The following is a 22,243-nucleotide window of genomic DNA, read 5'->3' as shown; positions in this document are numbered from 1 at the left end:
CTGCCCTAACCCCTAAATCCCTCAATCACTATATAGAGCAGGGACTTTATAGTGAGCTCAGTCAACTTACCATTCTGTTACCTGTCACAGAAAATTCCATAATGCTTTGCGAGGAGAGCTCTCCGTGCAAAGCATTCCAGGATATATCTGCCTCTTCTGAGGCCTTTCTTTTCTTCTCATACACTTTGTAGACACTTTTTCTATTACGACCCTTTGCCATTTTCAAAGATTAGAAAGGTGAGCTTTAATGACTGTCCGAAACCATAGCTCATCTGAAAGTGTGCATGCGCAGAAACACATAGCTAACGGAACGGGCATGTAGGACATCCTCACATAAACATATCACCAGAATGATTGACAATTGGGACGACCACTTATTTAGATGGTCCACTAAGAAATAAAAGATGGTCCTCTATAACTTTAAAACAACAAATAGTTCAACTAAACCGGTTAATTTATATAGTGCCAACCAACCTTTAGGCTGAGAGCTACTGAGTCATAGGAAGTGCCACCAATACTGACCTATGAACCGGAAGAATCAGCATTCATCTAAACTTCATTCATTTTCTTCTAGGCTACTTTCACACTGCAGCCTGAAGGGACCCAAATCTGATTTTTTTTGGCCCATATGCTGCCTGTATCTGATCTTTTCATGGCTGTCTGAACAACACAGGTCCGATTTTTTCCAATGCAACCCAGGCCATTTGGCTATGTGGTCCTTAATCCGATACTAATCGTATTTTTTCAAATGCAAAACTGTGCCTGAATGGCCAGGTCGCATTCATCCGACCTGAACGCCATTAATACCCGACAAAGGTCACTATTCTGGGTCTTGCTATGAAGAAGCGGCAAGAAAAACAACAACCATGGCAGACGATAATGCGGAGCGCAGTATTTACGTTTAACCATCTTGCAAAGATTGTGTTTTTATGGTTGGGAAAAATCGCTAGATAGGCTCTACCATAGGCACTGCCATCGATGTTTACTATTGTAAATACAGAGCATGTTGGCCTGTGATGTCATTGTGTCCTCTACTGCACATGTGGGACATTTGCGTTGTATGACTGCAGTTAACACAGGAGATAACATACAAGTCACTCATATTTGAAAATAGGAACGGCAACGCAAAAAAAAAAATCACATTTCACAAAGTAATGAATTACATGTGAATTATATGTGTTACTCAGTCTGACTGGCCAGGCTAGCAAACACTGAAGAACCTAAGCTTCCAATAGAGCTGCAGTCATTTCTGTCCCTTCTTGTAGACGACTTCATATTCCAGTCTGTTGTTTAGCTGGACACCAGGTATTCATACTCCTCCACGACCTTCACTTCTTCTTATATGGTCATAGTATCCAACTTTTTCCTGTTTCTTCTAAAATTGACAATTATCTACCTTGTGTTTTTTTTATTTTTTATTTAGGTTCAGATGATTTTTTTTGACACCATATCACAAACTCCTTAATAACTATAGGTTGCTAAGAACAATATGTTATGATACATTTCTCTTAATGTTTGTAATTTATATCCCTTAATTCGTTGAAACATTCTGCATCATGGAACATGCCCATTTCATTGCAAGTCCTTGAAGATATTAAAAACTCTAATTTTCGCTGATCTAACTGCTAATTTTATATTAATTGGTATGGTTTAATGATTAAGACATTAGTCTATGAGTTTAACTCAGAATGTTTTAAGCCATGGTCCAATGATAATGCAAATGCTATCACCATCTGCTAGATAGGGATTGTTTCTCTTTTGTTGCCGAAACATACAACCATGAATAGTAATCACAGTCTTTTTATCTAATCATTATTTATATGTAAGCTCAGTAGCTTTTAGTTTTATTTAGTTCTGTTATTGATTATGTGCTAGTCTTACTTCCTTTTAAAACTAAAAAACTTAAGTCAGTTCAGGGGAAATGCTTAGGTTTCATTTCTCATAAAATGAAACTGATATGTTTGAGCTAGAATTAACATAGTTGGACATAATGTAGAGAATAGGCCTAGATGTGTTCACATAAAGCAGAAATGAAACCTTTTTATTTATGTTGTGATAAAACCATCTGAGAAAATTACAGTAGTATTGCTTTTATTAATTCAACAAGGACCGTTTCCCACACAAGAGGAATAGTGCCAGATTGAATTCTTGGATCTAAAATATAGGAAACAATACCTAACCCTAACAAATGCAAAGTGTCTGTAACTGCTTTTGGGGTTATCATATGATGAAAAAATTGTATCAGACCACTACTATTAAAATGAATTTATAACTTTTTCCTTTGCTTTGAGCATCTAAAAAACTTTTTTGCACTTGCTTCCTTGACAAACATACCTTTGGTCCCATTCTTATTCAAGGAAGCCTAAACTGACTGTTGGTATAATGATACTGTTAAACGATCTAATACGTATGCCTATAATTTCTTATGAAAGACAAGTATCTCAATGTTGGATGCTCATAAAAGTATCCAATTTGGTTTAGCCTTTTCTACAAAATAGGTCTTTACAATAGGAAACCATAATAATAATGAAAAAGGAAAACATTTTTAAATGTATTATTAAAAGGATTATGATTCTACAAATCAGAAAGCAAGCAGGAATATCTGCCTAATTTCAAGTAGCTGCATCAGTTGAGTAGGAGGCATACAACTGGTGGTCAAAGGCCCCTCCCACAAGAAGTTCTGTATATATTCACCAAGAAAGGTAGAACTCACCTGTGTAGCAGCAGCAAAATGTTCCTCTTCATATTGTTTCTTGGGGCATTCTTTCTCCCAAAAAGTAAGTTTTTTATTTAATTGAATATTATTTTTATTTTACAAAGAGTGTGGGTTATTCATTAGGTTACACTTATCTTCTGTTTACTATTTTTTTTAGGCTTCTTTTCATTTTATATTGGTTTATAAAAAAGCTCACAGTTAACTGATTTGATTTAAGGTAGAAACTACTACATATTAAAAACTCTCTAGATATGAGGTATTTTCTGTTTTTTTTTTTTTTTTATTCTGTGTTGTAAATTATATTCCTTCTCATGCTGTTACAGCCTTTTTTGTCGTATTAGTATCTAGAAATATTTAAGTAACATTGTTTACTTCATACTTTGTTGACATAAAAGTGGGTATTCTTTTTTGTGTTAAACAGCTGATTCCCTGCAATGCTATGAATGTTCACTGGATGCCTATGGGAAATGCAATGACAAAATAGCAGAATGTCCCTCACAGAAGTCCCAGTGCCTAGCATCAAGAGTTGTTGCATATTACGGTGTGTAACTGTATACTTTTACATTGTTTATGGCCGCTAGTTTGTAACTGACTTAAACGTATGCGTTCTTTGTCATAGGAGAAAATGAGATTCCTCAAATGGAAGTCAAAGCTTGCGCCATGCCTGAAGACTGTATTGAAGGCTCCATTAACCTTGGAAAAATCAAAAGCGTACAAATGACCTCATGCTGCACTACAAAGCTCTGTAACAACAAATTTCCAGGTAATTGAATTCCTAGTGGGTTTTTTTTTATTTTCATACTTTGCTTAAGAGAGTTAAACAAACAAACATGTATTACTTGAGACTTATACGATTTTTAAATGTAGAAGTAGGAATGGATTAAATTAAAATTAAACTAAAGTGAAGGTGAAAGAGAAATTTTTTAAGTTTTAATCCTTTCAAGGAATAAGTATCTTTGTATCTTAGACTATAAATCCACTCCAAATGGCAAAAAGTGCTTCAGCTGCGAGGGAGAGGATTGCACCCAGACTGTTAATTGTCAAGGGGAGGAAAACCACTGCATGAAACTGACAGGTAAGAGGCCAGCATGTTTTATACCATAATTATTTCGATAACATTTTTAACAAAAGTTCCAAACATGTTACTCACATGACAAATTCAAATTGTTTTTTTCAGCAAATGCAGCAGGAGTTAGTGCTACGATGAAGGGCTGTGCCTCCAACCTCATGTGCTCAGATAAAATTGCTTCAATGCTATCTATGTACAGTGGTGTAAAGTTTAGCTGCTGCCAGGGAGACTACTGCAACAGTGCCGTCAGTGCAAGTCCCACCCTGCTGCTCTTGCTGGTGCCACTGTTTTTTCTTGCCTTATTTTGTTAGCTGATAGAAGCAGTCTAACTGCTGCCAAGTTTACATTTTAACCCAAAGCCATGATTTATTTGAAAAATGTACTCTTCTCAGCTCAGCTGGTTTGTTAGGAATGTAAAGATATGGTTTGTAATGACAAGCACCATTTTACAAAATTTACAAATGATTGTTTTGCTGTTAGAAAATGTAGAATGCTGAATAAAAGCAATAATAAACAAGTGTGTCCAGCATCTTCCTAAACCTTAAGAACATCAATTTCAAAAGAACAATAAAAAACCTGATGCTTTTGAAACTTTTTTCAAAAGTGTCCTTTTAAATTTTTTTTTTTTTTTATGTATGACAAATTAAAAGCTGCTTCTGCTAGACCTTCCATATGATTGTAGAAATATTCAAATAGGAAAAAAACAAATAAAATTAATAAAGCCTTGGTGGAAAATATTGCAGACTTTGATTCTGAAGGCCCTGATCCAACCCTCCTCTGTCCCCTTCTCCACTATCTTTGCAAGCTCCTTTCTCTGAATCATCCACTGATTTTTTTTTTCAGCAAATGCAGCAGGAGTTAGTGCTACAGTACAATGAAGGGCTGTGCCTCCAACCTCATGTGCTCAGATAAAATTGCTTCAATGCTATCTATGTACAGTGGTGTAAAGTTTAGCTGCTGCCAGGGAGACTACTGCAACAGTGCCGTCAGTGCAAGTCCCACCCTGCTGCTCTGCTGTGGCCACTGTTTTTTCTTGCCTTATTTTGTTAGCTGATAGAAGCAGTCTAACTGCTGCCAAGTTTACATTTTAACCCAAAGCCATGATTTATTTGAAAAATGTACTCTTCTCCGCTCAGCTGGTTTGTTAGGAATGTAAAGATATGGTTTGTCATGACAAGCACAATTTTACAAAATTTACAAATGATTGTTTTGCTGTTTAAAAATGTAGAATGCTGAATAAAAGCAACAATAAACAAGTGTGTCCAGCATCTTTCTAAACCTTAAGAAAGTGAATTTCAAATGAACAATAAAAAACTTGATGCTTTTGAAACATTTTTTAAAAGTGTCCTTTTAAAAAAAAATTTTTTTTTAAATGTATGACAAATTAAAAGCTGCTTCTGCTAGACCTTCCATATGATTGTAGAAATATTCAAATTGGAAAAAAACAAATAAAACTAATAAAGCCTTGGTGGAAAATATTGCAGACTTTGATTCTGAAGGCCCTGATCCAACCCTCCTCTGTCCCCTTCTCCACTATCCTTGCAAGCTCCATTCTCTGAATCATCCACTGTTCAGATTCAGCCCGGTCATTTGAGGTGGAGGTGTGGAACCCTGGCTTCGTCTGCAGAAGTAGAGGTCTGTTCCATAGCCTGGTTAGCTGAGGTGGCAGTGGTCTGGTTACATATAGTCCAATTATCTGAGTCTGAAGACCAGTGTCCTGTGGCCATGTTAGTAAAGGTGGAGACCTGTTTGCTGTGCTAGCTGAGATGGAGGCAGAGTTATTTGAGACTGCACTCCAATCTGATGTGGATGTAGCCGTGGTGGTAATCAATCCAGATAAAATATGTTTTTACATTACATTTACAATTTTTACAATACATTTTTTTCATCAATATCATCAGGCACGAGTATTATGATAAAAATGTTTTATTTAATTTCTCTAGTAGCCAAATTAGTAGAATTAGATACTGCATAAAAAGCAGGGTTATCAGTTGTGACTCACATGTAAAAACGCAGCAGAACTTCCAAATAGTGGCTGAACACAGGAGGGTTGTCTTACCACGGTAAAATACTAGGAATCAAGTCAGTTTTTTTTTCAACCCAATGACCCTTATCTCTTCAGATTTAGCTGCTGTAAGCTATACACATTAAAATCAAGCAAGATAGGATGGGGTATGTGTATATTTTAACATATCTTATGCAAATCACAACACAAGTTGTAAAAACATTTAATTTTTATTTTCTTAAAGTTACAGTGTGTAATTTTCAGCAGCATCTAATAGCCAGAATGCAGCAACACGATCTGCTCCTACCGCTTCTCTTCTTTCATCAATACAGAGGCCCCCATGCTGCAAAATGGCTTCTGCAACATCCACATCATCTATCTTGTCAAGTGATGGAAAGGTTTGTTTTCATGGATAATTTTATAAATAGTATTTTATGAATCTCTATATAATATATAGATTCTATATATGCCTAAGATAGGAAATATACCCATTATTTTTTTCCACATCATCTTCATGATTTAGTGAGCTGCTTACCATAGTGATATGAATAGACTAATTATACTAATAGTCATTTAGATTGATTATGGGATAGTGTTGGTCGGAAGCACTGCTCACACATTTTGAGTGCGCAAAAAAATCAATGCAGTGCATAAAATTAAATCCAGCTTAAAATGTAAATCAATTAGAACAACATTTTTTTTCTGTATCATGAATTTTCTTCCACCACGAATTTCATAACATAATATGGTTTGCTTGCCATAAATACATAGAATCTAATGATTATAGAAAAGAACAGGGAATACATTCTTTGGATGAAATGGATTCCAAATAACAAATAACTGTAATTTTCCTACTGCACATGAGGAATATTTTGATATGGAGCCTTGGCGGAAATTCAACTGAAGAAACTGCTTGGTCTTCTTCATCCATCTGCGAGTTCATTCAGATGACCCTGTTTCAACCCACCTCCAGCCCCTGCTCCACCTTCGTAGCTAAAGCTTCATCAGAGTGTCATTCCTCCCGGACTCTTACTGCCTTTCCTGGACTTTCCTGCCGAGGTCTGAGTGAGTATTGATTCAAAGTAATTAACTTTGAATCAATACATTTCTTCTAATTGTCTTTTCTCTTAATGTGAGTTTTTCGGATTGAAATACAGTTGGCATACTTTTCACAGCCAAAACAAATTTTACTTGCAAATCAGTTGTGGTTGGAGGAACCTTTTCCTTGAACTGATCTTTTCCTTTTGGGAACTAACATTTACAGTATCAGTAAAAGAAACAAAACAGCTAAGTTCCTCTTGGCATTCACATGCAATTTATTCTCCTACATGAATGGTGCACCTCACTCGTGTTTGTGGAAGGCCTAATGATCTGTTCTAGATAAGCTGTCCTTTTAAATCTAGAATAAACATTGATTTAGATTTATTTTTTAATGTGTTTTTTTGAGCTTGGTCTTTCATTCTTCTAATTTAATTCAACGGCTATCTGACCAATCTAAATATTCAGGACATCAAAGCAATCAGCACTCACAGTAGGAGAATAAAGATGCTATTGGGCATAAAAAAAATACAACACAACAACACACCCTGTTTGACCAAATAGTAAAATTCTGCTGCAATAACCTCTATTCAACCACTTGATTAGCACTGAGACAGGTGTAGTAGCAAACAACAAACAGTGATTGGTGGTCTAGTGGTTAGGTCATGGGGCTTGGAATTCTGAGGTTGTGAGTTTGAAACTCACTCCCACAGGCTGGCTCTCTTAGCATGACCCTTAACCCTACACTGCACCCCAGGCACTGCGAATGGCAGCCAACTACTCCCTAAGGTACTGGGTTAAATGCAGAGAGGGAATTTTTGCACTGCACTTGTAACAGTGCAACAATAAAATGCTGGAGGAAAAAAAAAACACATTAAACAAATATAGTAGTTTTGAGACAATAACTGTAAAACAGAAAAAACTCAAGTGAAAATATAGAAATACATGGCAACAGCAACAGATCACCCTATGAATGTGCAAAGTTTGTGCAGTCTAAATATGAATAAAGTGAATTTCGCCATGAGTTACAATGTAAAGAAGCATAACTTCATTTAATTATGGGTTGCATGATCTTAAATTAGTGAGAGGGTGGCATTACATAGGGATTTTATGAAGATGGTGCAAATAGTCAAGCTAATAAATTGTGCATCACAAATAGGTGCTCATTTTAAGTAGAAGCACAATGAAGAAATCAGAAATGAAAGCAAATTTAGTCATACACTAATCTGTGATTGATAGTTATTTGAAATCCTTATTAATAGTACTAAATGTCCTCTAAAAAGACTACAGACCATTTTCTTTAACCTTGTTTTCATCAAGTTGGTTTATTTGTCTCTTGGTGCTACCCAAAAATGTTCTAATCAACCTTGCAATTTAACTACATCAGTCCCTGGGAATAGATAAAAATTTAAACACCATCTGGAAAAGCTTGGCACTTAACATGACCTCAGCTTTTCCCTTTCTTTCTTCTGTGATTTTGTTAACTGTCATTTTGCAGCATGCTAATTTCCACAAGATTTTCTTGATTGTAAAATTACTGCTGTTGTTTTAATCATCTTGAGTTCTATTATCTAAAAAATATATATGCAGCCCCTGGATTATCCTAAAGATAGGGACAATATGTACTATTTTATTTGTAACTATCAGACATTGTGAAAAGAAAACAAACATAAAACAAATGATACATTTTGCAGTTGAACTTTGTAAATTATATTTTTGCAGTTTATCTGTGTGATTGTTTAACTCACAGTCCTGACTGATCTACCAGCCAACTACAGAGATGTGCAATGTGTAACATTCCATTTTTTGACATGCACAATATAACATTATTCTGTTTTTTTTCTTTAAAGTAACATCTGTGCCTGTTTCTAAGTCTTCTAAAATATGCATAAAGAAGAAGCACCAACAAATGTGCACAAATCTCAACAGTACAATTTCTTGTACTCAGTCCAAGTCCAGATAGCCTTAGGATGGGCACCAGTTGGCTGCTTCATTTAGCTGGTTCCACACAGTTTGTCAGTTATGGGCTTAAGTGCACAGGGAAAATGGCCTTTTAAATTACAGGTGCTGGTCATAAAATTAGAATATCATGAAAAAGTAGATTGATTTCAGTAATTCCATTTAAAAAGTGAAACTTGTATATTATATTCATACATTACATACAAACTCATATATTTCAGATGTTTATTTTGTTTAATTTTGATGATTACAAATGACAACAAATGAAAATCTCAAATTCATCATATCAGAAAATTAGAATATTGTGAAAAGGTTCAAAATTGATGGCCCCTGGTGCCACACTCTAATCAGCTAATTAACTCAAACCACCTGCAAAAGCCTTTAAATGGTCTTTCAGTCTAGTTCTATAGGCTACACAATCATGGGGAAGACTGCTGACTTGACAGTTGTCCAAAAGATGACCATCGACACCTTGCACAAGGAGGGCAAGACACAAAAGGTCATCGCTAAAGAGGCTGGCTGTTCACAGAGCTCAGTGTCCAAGCACATTAATAGAGAGGCGAAGGGAAGGAAAAGATGTGGTCGAAAAAAGTGTACAAGCAAGAGAGATAACCGCACCCTGGAGAGGATTGTGAAACAAAACCCCTTCAAAAATGTGGGGGAGATTCACAAAGAGTGGACTGCAGCTGGAGTGAGTGCTTCAAGAACCACCACACACAGACGTATGAAAGACATGGGTTTCTGCTGTCGCATTCCTTGTGTCAAGCCACTCTTGAACCACAGACAGCGTCAGAAGCGTCTAAAGAGAAACAGGACTGGACTGCTGGTGAGTGGTCCAAAGTCATGTTCTCTGATGAAAGTAAATTTTGCATTTCCTTTGGAAATCAAGGTCCCAGAGTCTGGAGGAAAAGAAGAGAGGCACTTCATCCACGTTGCTTGAAGTCCAGTGTAAAGTTTCCACAGTCAGTGATGGTTTGGGGTGCCATGTCATCTGCTGGTGTTGGTCCATTGTGTTTTCTGAGGTCCAGGGTCAACGCAGCCACATACCAGGAAGTTTTAGAGCACTTCATGCTTCCTGCAGCTGACCAACTTTTTGGAGATGCAGATTTCATTTTCCAACAGGACTTGGCACCTGCACACAGTGCCAAAGCTACCAGTACCTGGTTGAAGGACCATGGTATCCCTGTTCTTAATTGGCCAGCAAACTCTCCTGACCTTAACCCCATAGAAAATCTATGGGGTATTGTGAAGAAGAAGATGCAATACACCAGACCCAACAATTCAGAAGAGCTAAAAGCCACTATTAGAGCAACCTGGGCTATCATAACACCTGAGCAGTGCCACAGACTGATCGACTCCATGCCACGCCGCATTGCTGCAGTAATACAGGCCAAAGGAGGCCCAACTAAATACTGAGTGCTGTACATGCTCATACTTTTCATGTTCATACTTTTCAGTTGGCCAACATTTCTATAAATCCTTTGTTTTTATTGGTCTTCAGTAATATTCTAATTTTCTGATATGATGAATTTGAGATTTTCATTTGTTGTCATTTGTAATCATCAAAATTAAACAAAATAAACATCTGAAATATATGAGTTTGTATGTAATGTATGAATATAATATACAAGTTTCACTTTTTAAATGGAATTACTGAAATCAATCTACTTTTTCATGATATTCTAATTTTATGACCAGCACCTGTATACCTACCCCCCTGCCATGTTTGTCTTTGTTCACATATTTTGTTTGGACTCCATGCAGATAGGACTTCATGTCGCAACATTTGCTTGCACATTGGTCTAGAAATACCTTCTGGAATGTGTGTGGACTCATGCAGACTTAATTTCCCCATTCTCCATATCTTATTGTTTTGTAAACCTATTTGTTCTTTCACATAAAATACAAATACTGATGCTTAATTTTAAGTGTCTTTACTGATATCATTAACGTGTTAGCATCTACACTGTGTTCAGATAACTGCATTACAGGTTATCTGAAAATTATGCAACAGTTTTCTTTCTTGGCATTGATTACCTAAACAAAATTCCATTGCCTGGTGTTCCAAAATATGTTGGGGTTGTGAGAAATCAACCAACTTGTTCCTTTTGTTGTCATAAACAAACCAAAGGGAAAAATTCTTGAATTAACTTCTGCTTTTGGTAAGGCATATAGTACAGTGACCAGACGTCCCTGATTTCCGGGGACAGTCCCTGTTTTGGGCCACCTGTCCTTTTAATACAGACAAGGACATTCGTTATCAGAACCAGTCGCAACTACCCTGTGTTATGGTGAGTGTGTTTATCGGTTCATTTGATTTAAATCAGGCTGATCATTGTGATAAATGTTTGGTTTGTGTCCAGGTTATTTAAAAAAAGCGCTTTGATGTTTTTAGTTTTAATAAAATGAGGAGCAGTCATGTGACATAAACCAAGCTAACCAACAAAAAGTAAGACAGAATGTTGGCTGCAGCTGGCATGAGTAAATTCCGTGTAAGGCACTAATCTGGTTCTGTGGTTCTCCAGAGATCAGCAAGGGCTCATCTGAAGATGTTTTTAGAACTAATTGGTGACCTTTAGTTTATATCATCAGATAGTTATTTATTTTCAGTAGCGTTATAGGTTGTTCTGCCGTTGTATGGTTGTGATACATGAGCATGGACTTCCAGACTTAGGTCTACTTTTACATCACCTCACCCACTTATCTGATTCCAAGCTAGAGGCCTGTAATCAGACACTACCTACAGACACTTAGAACAAAACATTTCCTTTTGTTATATATTATTAATAAAACACACACCACACAGCGATCCCACTATTATGGCCCTGCCCTGACCTGTTATTGCTTACCCTAGGTCACACCATGTTAAGCAAACACTACAACCAATCACCATACAATTTACCCCAAAGCCCTAAAAGAATTACATATTATCCAACCATTCCACATCAAAGGATTAGATATAGACTCCAATTTAAACCCCTAAAACCCACCCTCCATTGGATCCAAGACAGCACCATGAGCACAATGGAGGTCATCAGAAGACATGGACAAGAATACACTAAGTAGTCATGAACAAGAAAACTATTTTATTATTTACTTTTTGGTGTTTTTTGAAGCATATGGCGATCTGACCTTAAATTGTTTTTTTGCAAATGACTAAAGCGATACATGCCTGTCGAGGTAGTTTATAGTATATTTTTTGTACAAAACTAAAGTGATAACACCGATCTGGTGTCTTGCGCATCCATATTGAGTATGTTAGCCTGACAGGGTATGCTGATCTGACAGAACACAGGTAAGCAAACTGCACCGGGTCGAGGGTGGGGCTCACAACAGTGCATAACTGTGCTAGGATGAAGCGCTCCGTGGTCTTCATGAGTTGGGAGGTCAGGGTAACTGATTTTAAGTCGGCCGGTTCCTTGATGTGTGGCGTTTTGGGAACTGGTACCACACACGAGGTCTTTCACAGTGCTGGGACCATCCCCCAGGCTGGGGCTCAGGTTGTAGATGTAGCTGATGACCTCAAAGAGCTCATCTACACAGCTCCTGAGCAGCCTTGTGGGAATGTCGTCCAGTCCTGAGGCTTTGCTCTATTTCAGCCTCACCAGCTGGTCTTTCACCTGCATTGAAGAGACTGTGAGGGGGAGGAAGGCAGGGCCAAAGGTTTGGATGGGTTGGGGTTGGTGTGAGTGGCGGCAGAAGGAAAGGTAGGTCTCTGGTGGGCTGGAGGGTTGGAGAGGTGTGGAGGGGGGCCAGGGAGGGGGCCAGTGTGAGGGGAGTCAAACCGGATGAAGAAACTGTTTAACTCATCTGCAAACGTGGTGTCATCCTCTGCAGTCGTGCTGGTCATCTGCCCAGAATTAGAGATGTTCTTGAGACTTCTCTACACATCTCTGTTGTTGTTCTGCGACATCTTCCTCCCATAGTCTTTCTTTGCCGCCCTGATCCTCCATTGGAGCTCCCGCTGAACCCTACACTGCTCCTCTCTGTCCCCTGTGTTGAAAGCCTTTTTATTGTTGTACAGGAGCATCTTGTACAGGGGTCACTGTGCTCTCCATGCAGCAGGTCATGTAGTCAGATTGTGGGGGGCATCCTTAACGTCGTCCCTTGTTATACACGTAACGTACTAAATGAGGTGGGAGGCTGGAACAAAAGGAGGCTTGATAGAAGTAGGACAGCATGGGGGTGATGTGTCTGCAGCCTGGTCACTGCGCAGTGGATCCGATCGCATGCAGTATTAGTGTCCGCAAAGCGAGGAATGTATACACAGAGCACAATCACGTGCCCAAACTCTCGTGGGAGATAGTACGGTCTCATGCTCAACTTGCGTAGCTCCACCTCTGAGGACTATATCTGTTCCTTCACATGAACATGAGCTGCGCGACGCCATCTCACCTTCACATACATCGCCAGCCCCCCTCCTCTTTGTTGTCCACTCTCCGCAAAAGTCCTGTCTGTACGGATGAGTTAAAAACCACCCAGGGAAACCACTGAGTTTGGGGAAAATCCATTTAACCATGTCTCACATGTCAGCACATGATACTAATTTTGTTGCGGAGAGATCTTACGTTTCCCATGACAACCAATGGTAAATCACTTTTCCTTTGCTTTGTCTTTACTTTCAAACACACATAAATAAGTGAAAGGTATATTCTGAGTAAAATAAAAAAAGATCAAAACAATTTACAGTACACTCACTAACATGCTAAATTATAATGCTGGACCTGGACCCCAGTGTAGCGTCACCTTGGGTCTAGAAATGTGTGCCTTACGTTTCAGACATAACAACTCTGTATTGCTACACTGTTTCCTACACATATGCTGCCCTGCTGCCAGAGAACAAACTGGCTATATGCCATTTCTGTCTTTCCTCCAGGCTCTTGCTCATTTTCTATTGTAAAGATGTCCCAAGCGACCATTTGCAACACCTCTTAATCCATTTAGTATAGCTTCATGTGGGCCATGTTTCTGATACAGTTCTCATGGGTTTCCCCACAGCAGAGTCGCTCCAGGTCAGTGTTCATGTCTTTACAGTTTGAGCATGAGCACCAATACAAGTCCACTCCAACTCCACTGGAGCTCTCTGAAGATCTGGGTTCTCCAGCAGGTCCAAAATGTATTACATTAGCTCATCCCTTTGATACAAAGTACATGCATCTAAAAGTACTTGAGGGTGTAGTAGAGGGTTTTCATGATTTTTTTTTTTAAAAGACTTGACCTCTCCACTTAAAAAAAAAAATGCACATGCACAACCCTGTTCCCACTACTGAGAGGGAACACCTATAAAATGTATGCGAGAGCATGCGCAAGCTCATTTTTCCTTGTGCAAGCTCTGTTTAAAATTTGTTCTCTGGCAGCAGGTACAAACTTATTTTCCACAACGTCAGACTCACCACCGATAAGTGAAAATGGGAACGAGGATGGCCTTCCATAGACATATCACCAGAATAATTAGCAATGACCACTTATTTTGATGATCCACCTGGAAAAAGAACACTCTCCACTATACCTTTAAGTATGCAACAATACAAATTTGATTTTCTAATAACAGTGCATTTCTGTACAATTTTAAAGAACCTTGTAACTTTCAGAAACCACCTGATGTATTGATCCATAAAACTAGAAATAGAGGAGAGTCTTGATTCTCCTCACACATTCACTATGGAATAGTTTGATAAGTTACGACAAAGAAACTGCAACTCTGATTTAAAAACTTCTCCTATTGAAGAATTGGCCACACAGCAACAAATAACGCCCTCATAAAATACAAATTACTAAAAAACATCTGCCCTGAGTTTCTCAAATTTGTGGAAAGTAATGGAAATCTCTAAAACAGTGGTGCCAAAGTTCAGTGCTATCTTGCATCTTGAACTTGCATTTCAAGAAAAATTACTCAAGTAAAGTTACTGTAGAGAGTAAAGATAAGTATTTTAGTACAGTAATCAAGTAAATGTTTTTGTTTTTTTTTCAACCACTGCCTACACGTGTAACTGATTCGGCTTAATAACTGCCAAGTCCAATCATTGATCAGTTTATCCTTCCTATACATTCTCCAGTATCCATTCCTGAAGAGGATAATTAAACTGAATAGATGGAACCTAAACCCTGGAAACAGTATCCCAAGACTGTTGCAGAAAAAGAACTAGCCATAAACATTAAAGCTACAGTGTGTAATAATTACAGGGATATACAGTCAGAAATGTAATATATTATACATAACTATGTTATTTATCATCATCTACGAGCTCAGCCTCTTAACCTTAATATTTGCGTTGCCTTAGAATTCGTTATTTATAATTACATAGGAGCGGGTCTCGCAGCCATGGAGGCAGACATCTTTGCGCTACGGCAGCGCAGAGCCAAAAAACTAGCGATTGCGAGATTGCCAAAACGTCACAACGATGCAGAAAAAATAACGGGTATATTTATTATCTTAGGTCTACATGAAATCTATACCCTACACAGACTAATGAAATACTATCTGTATAATTATCTATGTAAACAAACCTCATCAGCGACATCTAGCGTCCAGACTGCAGACCACAGCAACATGAACATCTCCCCCCCACCGCTTCTCCCCCCCAACAGTACGGCGAGCGTTACGGGACAAAATGTCTTCCACGACGTCTGCATCACCTACCTTCTCAAGTGATGAGGTTTGTTTACATAGATAATTTTACAGATAGTATTTCATTAGTCTGTGTAGGGTATAGATTTCAGTACCGTCTCAGTTCATCTCTCTCAACTTGCCGTAGTTACTTTCGAGCGTAATGGGCGATCTCGCAATCGCTAGTTTTTTGGCTCTGCGCTGCTGTAGCGCAAGATGTCTGCCTCCATGGCTGCGAGACCCGCTCCTATGTAATTATAAATAACGAATTCTAAGGCAACGCAAATATTAAGGTTAAGAGGCTGAGCTCCTAGATGATGATAAATAACATAGTTATGTATAATATATTACATTTCTGCATGTATATCCCTGAAATTATTACACACTAGCTTTAAGTGCTTGCTTACTTTGTGTAATCTGGCTTTCATTGGTGTACTTAAAGACTCAGGATGGTTATCTTTGGCTGAGATATAATAAATGGAGGACCAGTTCTACCATATTTAAAAATAAATACATAAACAATTGCTAAATAAATAAATAAGCATACAATTTATTGCCCACAAAAATACAATAAACAAATAAATTTAGGTAGGAATCAAATTATTCAGTGAGACATAAATGTATATATCTCTTTTAATTAGCTTCTTTATTTTTTTGCCTTTGTAATATTCACCTCATTTATTTATTTCCCTTTATAATCTTCAACTTTTTCTATCAATTACTTATTTTTTTAAGTATTTATTTATGTGCATTATTTTTAAATATGGTAGAGTTGGTCCTCAAAAATAACATACTATTTGTTGATATTGAAAGCTATATGAAGCTCTAGCGGAAGTTCAATTGAAGAAACTCTGACTTACCACCATCCAATCAGAAGCAAATCCATCTCTGAAGCGAGCCATTCAGCTTCGAACTACTCCACCGCAAGCCCAATCAGCGTCCTGCTCTCACTTTATAAACGCTCCAAATCTTCATCCCAGCCGCTTTCCTGCAATCGCAATGTCGGACTTCGATTCAGACGACAATTCACCCACCTCCATCCCCTTCCCCGCCATCGCAGCTGAATCGTCCCCATGACTCGACTTCACCTCAACCTCATCAGAGAGTATTAATCCCAGTTGTCACCATCCCCTGTCTCACCGCATTGGTCCGGCAGAAGACCACCATGTTGAGCCCGGTTCTGCCAGAGGTTTCTTCCCAAGCGGGAGTTTTTCCTCTCCACTGTCGCTTCATGCTTGCTCATCATGGACAGTTCCCGAGTCTCTGAGTGAAGCCTGGCGTCAGCTCCCTCAGTCTTCTAGTCCCACATTCTGCTCAGCAGATCACCTTGTCAACCAGCTCCGACTAAACCACCACCAGTTTCAGGCCGGGGGAACATCCCTATTCTCGTTTATCTACTCATGCATGTTAAAGCATAATTCAGCATGAATGTTCCTGCCGAGGTCTGAGCGCCAAAGACTATACTTTCTATCAATAAATTCTTCTAATTATCTTTTCTCTCTGTGTGAGTTTTTCAGATTGAACTTCATGTTGACCTAAAATATTACCTTTAAATATGATTCATTGCAAATACTGTCTCTTTTTAATTATCCTTATTTCTAAGGTTCAACTGTTTGCTAAAGCCATTTCAAAAGATAAATACTGAGGTTTTGGATGATGAATTAATTAATGAAGTGTGAAGTTCACCAAGAGTCAGGGTCCTTTGATGAATAAAGACGAGGGAGAGAGAAAGAGAGAGAGGAAGAGAAAGAGGGGGAGAGAGACAAAGAATATGAAGATATGGTTGTGGGATTGCCTTGTGATTTCATTAATGTTGGCTTGGATACATTTACCAGCATGATAATTGAACTTAATTTGGGTTTCGATTAAAATATTTTGAAACAAGCACAAAAAAAAAAAATATTTTTTCCCACTGTGTAGGGGTGAGTAATTTCCTCTTCTTGCCTTGAGCAGCCAATTTCCCACGCTGTCTAAATAGATCTGTGTCCTTCGTTGGTATCTACTGAGATACCAAAATTTGTAATATTCTTTAGCAGGTTTAAAATAAATGAAAAATTTAATTTTAAATATTTCAACCATTCATCACCAACTCCAATAAAAATTTGATGTCATTTGGTTACACATGTGTAACTTTACACAGATCAGGACTTGGTAAACAAACTTGATTCAAGTCTATGAAATAATTTTACACCAGTGGAAGAGAGCAAACAGTCAAATGAATTCAACGCATTTGCCCTTAAACCATTTTACTCCCAAAAGATTGATATGTGCACATGTATGCAAAATACTTAGCAGAAAAATCTCTTTCCACCAACTACAATAGGAACACGTTTGCGTCAAAAATGACTACATTCCACAGAGTGTGATACCTTGCAAGTAATAGTCCCCATTACTCATGGCACCACAGCAGAGGTCAGTCCCATGGGGTTTACTTTTTACCTCCCTAAATTGGAAGTCAAGAGAAAATGAATTGAGACACCCACACATACAGGTGCTGGTCATAAAATTAGAATATCATGAAAAAGTAGATTGATTTCAGTAATTCCATTTAAAAAGTGAAACTTGTATATTATATTCATACATTACATACAAACTCATATATTTCAGATGTTTATTTTGTTTAATTTTGATGATTACAAATGACAACAAATGAAAATCTCAAATTCATCATATCAGAAAATTAGAATATTGTGAAAAGGTTCAAAATTGATGGCCCCTGGTGCCACACTCTAATCAGCTAATTAACTCAAACCACCTGCAAAAGCCTTTAAATGGTCTTTCAGTCTAGTTCTATAGGCTACACAATCATGGGGAAGACTGCTGACTTGACAGTTGTCCAAAAGACGACCATCGACACCTTGCACCAGGAGGGCAAGACACAAAAGGTCATCGCTAAAGAGGCTGGCTGTTCACAGAGCTCAGTGTCCAAGCACATTAATAGAGAGGCGAAGGGAAGGAAAAGATGTGGTCGAAAAAAGTGTACAAGCAAGAGAGATAACCGCACCCTGGAGAGGATTGTGAAACAAAACCCATTCAAAAATGTGGGGGAGATTCACAAAGAGTGGACTGCAGCTGGAGTGAGTGCTTCAAGAACCACCACACACAGACGTATGAAAGACATGGGTTTCTGCTGTCGCATTCCTTGTGTCAAGCCACTCTTGAACCACAGACAGCGTCAGAAGCGTCTTGCCTGGGCTAAAGAGAAACAGGACTGGACTGCTGGTGAGTGGTCCAAAGTCATGTTCTCTGATGAAAGTAAATTTTGCATTTCCTTTGGAAATCAAGGTCCCAGAGTCTGGAGGAAAAGAAGAGAGGCACTTCATCCACGTTGCTTGAAGTCCAGTGTAAAGTTTCCACAGTCAGTGATGGTTTGGGGTGCCATGTCATCTGCTGGTGTTGGTCCATTGTGTTTTCTGAGGTCCAGGGTCAACGCAGCCACATACCAGGAAGTTTTAGAGCACTTCATGCTTCCTGCAGCTGACCAACTTTTTGGAGATGCAGATTTCATTTTCCAACAGGACTTGGCACCTGCACACAGTGCCAAAGCTACCAGTACCTGGTTGAAGGACCATGGTATCCCTGTTCTTAATTGGCCAGCAAACTCTCCTGACCTTAACCCCATAGAAAATCTATGGGGTATTGTGAAGAAGAAGATGCAATACACCAGACCCAACAATTCAGAAGAGCTAAAACCACTATTAGAGCAACCTGGGCTATCATAACACCTGAGCAGTGCCACAGACTGATCGACTCCATGCCACGCCGCATTGCTGCAGTAATACAGGCCAAAGGAGGCCCAACTAAATACTGAGTGCTGTACATGCTCATACTTTTCATGTTCATACTTTTCAGTTGGCCAACATTTCTATAAATCCTTTGTTTTTATTGGTCTTCAGTAATATTCTAATTTTCTGATATGATGAATTTGAGATTTTCATTTGTTGTCATTTGTAATCATCAAAATTAAACAAAATAAACATCTGAAATATATGAGTTTGTATGTAATGTATGAATAAAATATACAAGTTTCACTTTTTAAATGGAATTACTGAAATCAATCTACTTTTTCATGATATTCTAATTTTATGACCAGCACCTGTAGAATGGACTATGGTTTTGACTTTGACTCGTCCTCGAACTGCAGAGTAAAAAAATAAAAATGTGTGTATCACATGTATTGGTGTGGACTAAAAACAATTAGGTTAGCAAATGTAGAGATATATCTAATAACAATTTAGAAATAATGGAAAGTTCAATGTTTAATTGTTTCATTTTCCTTTTATTGTACGTTACTTTTGATGAATTAGGAATGACACATTTTTTGTACATCATTGTGGTTTTAGTTTCCATAATTTATATTTTGGAAATGATAACAATAATTGCAATTATTTTTGTAAAATGTGTAATATTTACCATTCATTTAACACGAGCACTTCATTACAAAATTACAAAAAACAAAAACAGTTACAAAAACCAAAAACAGTTTTTAGCATAAAGACATAATAAACAATAGAATTACCACTACAGTAGGTATTAAAGGCATCTTATAGAGATTATTTAGTCTTAAGTTTAAGAGGCCAATGCAAGAGACTGCTTCCCAGCAATATTTTGAATTGAAGGTCAAATATTTATCAAAGCTTTCGATGTATTTCTTAAACTGATAATGTATTATTCTGAGTAAGAAAATTGCTGCTTATTACATGACGTAAATAAATATATGAAGCATCTTTGCTAGACAGTATAGCAGTTTTCAACAAGGCAGCTTAAGAAATCTTGCATACCAAAATCTGTCTACAATTGGATAGGTGTTAACTTTGTTAAATAGTTAAAGAATAAATAAAAGACATATTTCATTCTTTTCATAATCTTTTTTTTAGTTATTTCTATCTGAAATAACAGACCTTTGCTTTTTAATTAAGCACTTAGTTAATCAGAATCTAAAAAAGCTATTTCAGTTTGCTATACATTCATAGTAGCCTATACCCTTTATCAGTCGAGGTCTTGAATCCTCTCCTTGGGCTGCCACCTTATCGTGGTGGAGAGGTTTGAGTGTCCCAATGATCCTGGGAGCTATGCTGTCTGGGGCTTTATGCCCCTGGTAGGGTCACCCAAGGCAGACAGGTCCTAGGTGAGGAACCAGACAATGCGCAGCCCAAAGACCCCTATGATGAGCAAAATATTTGGATTCAGCGTTCCCTCGCCCGGACGCGGGTCACCGGGGCCCCACTCTGGAGCCAGGCCTGGAGGGGGGGCACGATGGCAAGCGCCTGGTGGCCGGGCTTTTACCCATGGGGCCCGGCCGGGCTCAGCCCGAAGAGGAAACATGGGTCCCCCCTTACATGGGCCCACCACCCTTGAGAGGGGCCATAGGGGTCGGGTGCAATGTGTGTTGGGTGGCGGCCGGGGGAGAGGACCCTGGCGGTCCGATCTTCGGCTGCAGAAGCTGGCTCTTGGGACGTGGAATGTCACCTCGCTGGTGGGGAAAGGGCCGGAGCTAGTGTGTGAGGCTGAGAGGTTCCGGCTAGAAATAGTCGGTCTCACCTCAACGCATGGTTCTGGTTCTGGAACCAGTCTCCTTGAGAGGGGCTGGACATACTTCCACTCTGGAGTTGCCCACGGTAAGAGGCGCCGGGCAGGAGTGGGCATACCCCACTCCTGCCCCCCATCTCGGTCCCTGTACGTTGGGGTTTACCCCGGTGAACGAGAGGGTAGCCTCCCTCCGCCTACGGGTGGGGGGACGGGTTCTGACTGTTGACTGTCCAAAACGAACACCATGTTCAAGCATAAGGGTGTCCATATGTGCACATGGTACCAGGACACCCTAGGCCGCAGTTCGATGATCGACTTTGTCATAGTTTCATCGGACTTGCGGCCGTAAGTCTTGGACACTCGGGTGAAGAGAGGTGCTGAGCTTTCCACTGACCACTACCTGGTGGTGAGTTGGCTCCGGTGGTGGGGGAGGATGCCGGTCAGACCTGGCAGGCCCAAACGTGTTGTGAGGGTCTGCTGGGAACATCTGGCGGAGTCCCCTGTTAGGCGGAGCTTTAACTCCCATCTCCAGCAGAACTTCAAACACATCCCGGGGGAGGTGGGGGACATTGAGTCCGAGTGGACCATGTTCCGTTCCTCCATTGTCGAGGCAGCTTATCTGAGCTGCGGCCGCAAGGTTGTCGGTGCCTGTCGTGGCGGCAACCCTCGAACCCGTTGGTGGACACCTCCGGTGAGGGATGCTGTCAGGTTGAAGAAGGAGGCCTATCGGGCCTTTTTGGCCTGTGGGACTCCGGAATCAGCTGATGGGTACCAGCGGGCGAAGCGGCATGCGGCTCGGATGGTTGCTGAGGCAAAAACTCGGGGGTGGGAGGAGTTTGGAGAGGCCATGGAGAAAGACTTCCGTACGGCTCCGAATCAATTCTGGTCCGCCATCCGGCGTCTCAGGAGGGGGAAGCAGTGCAGCACCAACACTGTTTATAGTGGGGATGGTGTGCTGCTGACCTCGACTCGGGACGTTGTGGGTCAGTGGGCGGAATACTTTGAAGACCTCCTCAATCCCACCAACATGTCTTCCATTGAGGAAGCTGGGCCTGGGGACTCTGGACTGGGCTCTCCAATCTCTGTGGGCGAGGTCACCGAGGTGGTTAAAAAGCTCCTCGGTGGCAGGGCCCCGGGGGTGGATGAGATCCACCCGGAGTTCCTCAAGGTCCTGGATGTTGTAGGGTTGTGTTGGCTGACACGACTCTTCAACATTGCATGGACATCGGGGGCAGTCCCCCTGGATTGGCAGACTGGGGTGGTGGTCCCCCTGTTAAAAAAGGGGGACCGGAGGGTGTGCTCCAATTACAGGGGAGTCAC

General features: G+C 39.6%; 1 protein-coding gene across 1 annotated transcript; it reads left to right on the top strand.

Annotated features, from left to right (window-relative positions):
* The first annotated feature begins 2,707 nt into the window (after positions 1-2,707).
* On the top strand, positions 2,708-5,041 carry LOC119777111 (urokinase plasminogen activator surface receptor-like). The gene is made up of 5 exons (XM_038275909.1): positions 2,708-2,777; positions 3,138-3,257; positions 3,336-3,479; positions 3,684-3,791; positions 3,894-5,041. The coding sequence occupies exons 1-5, from the start codon at positions 2,732-2,734 to the stop codon at positions 4,094-4,096; spliced, it is 621 nt and encodes a 206-aa protein (XP_038131837.1). The 5' UTR covers positions 2,708-2,731; the 3' UTR covers positions 4,097-5,041.
* The last annotated feature ends 17,202 nt before the right edge of the window (positions 5,042-22,243 follow it).

Source organism: Cyprinodon tularosa, unplaced genomic scaffold, assembly GCF_016077235.1.
Source record: "Cyprinodon tularosa strain WSP-4 unplaced genomic scaffold, ASM1607723v1 ctg98, whole genome shotgun sequence".
In the NCBI taxonomy this organism is placed as follows: domain Eukaryota; kingdom Metazoa; phylum Chordata; class Actinopteri; order Cyprinodontiformes; family Cyprinodontidae; genus Cyprinodon; species Cyprinodon tularosa.
This window is presented reverse-complemented; position numbering and strand designations above follow the sequence as displayed.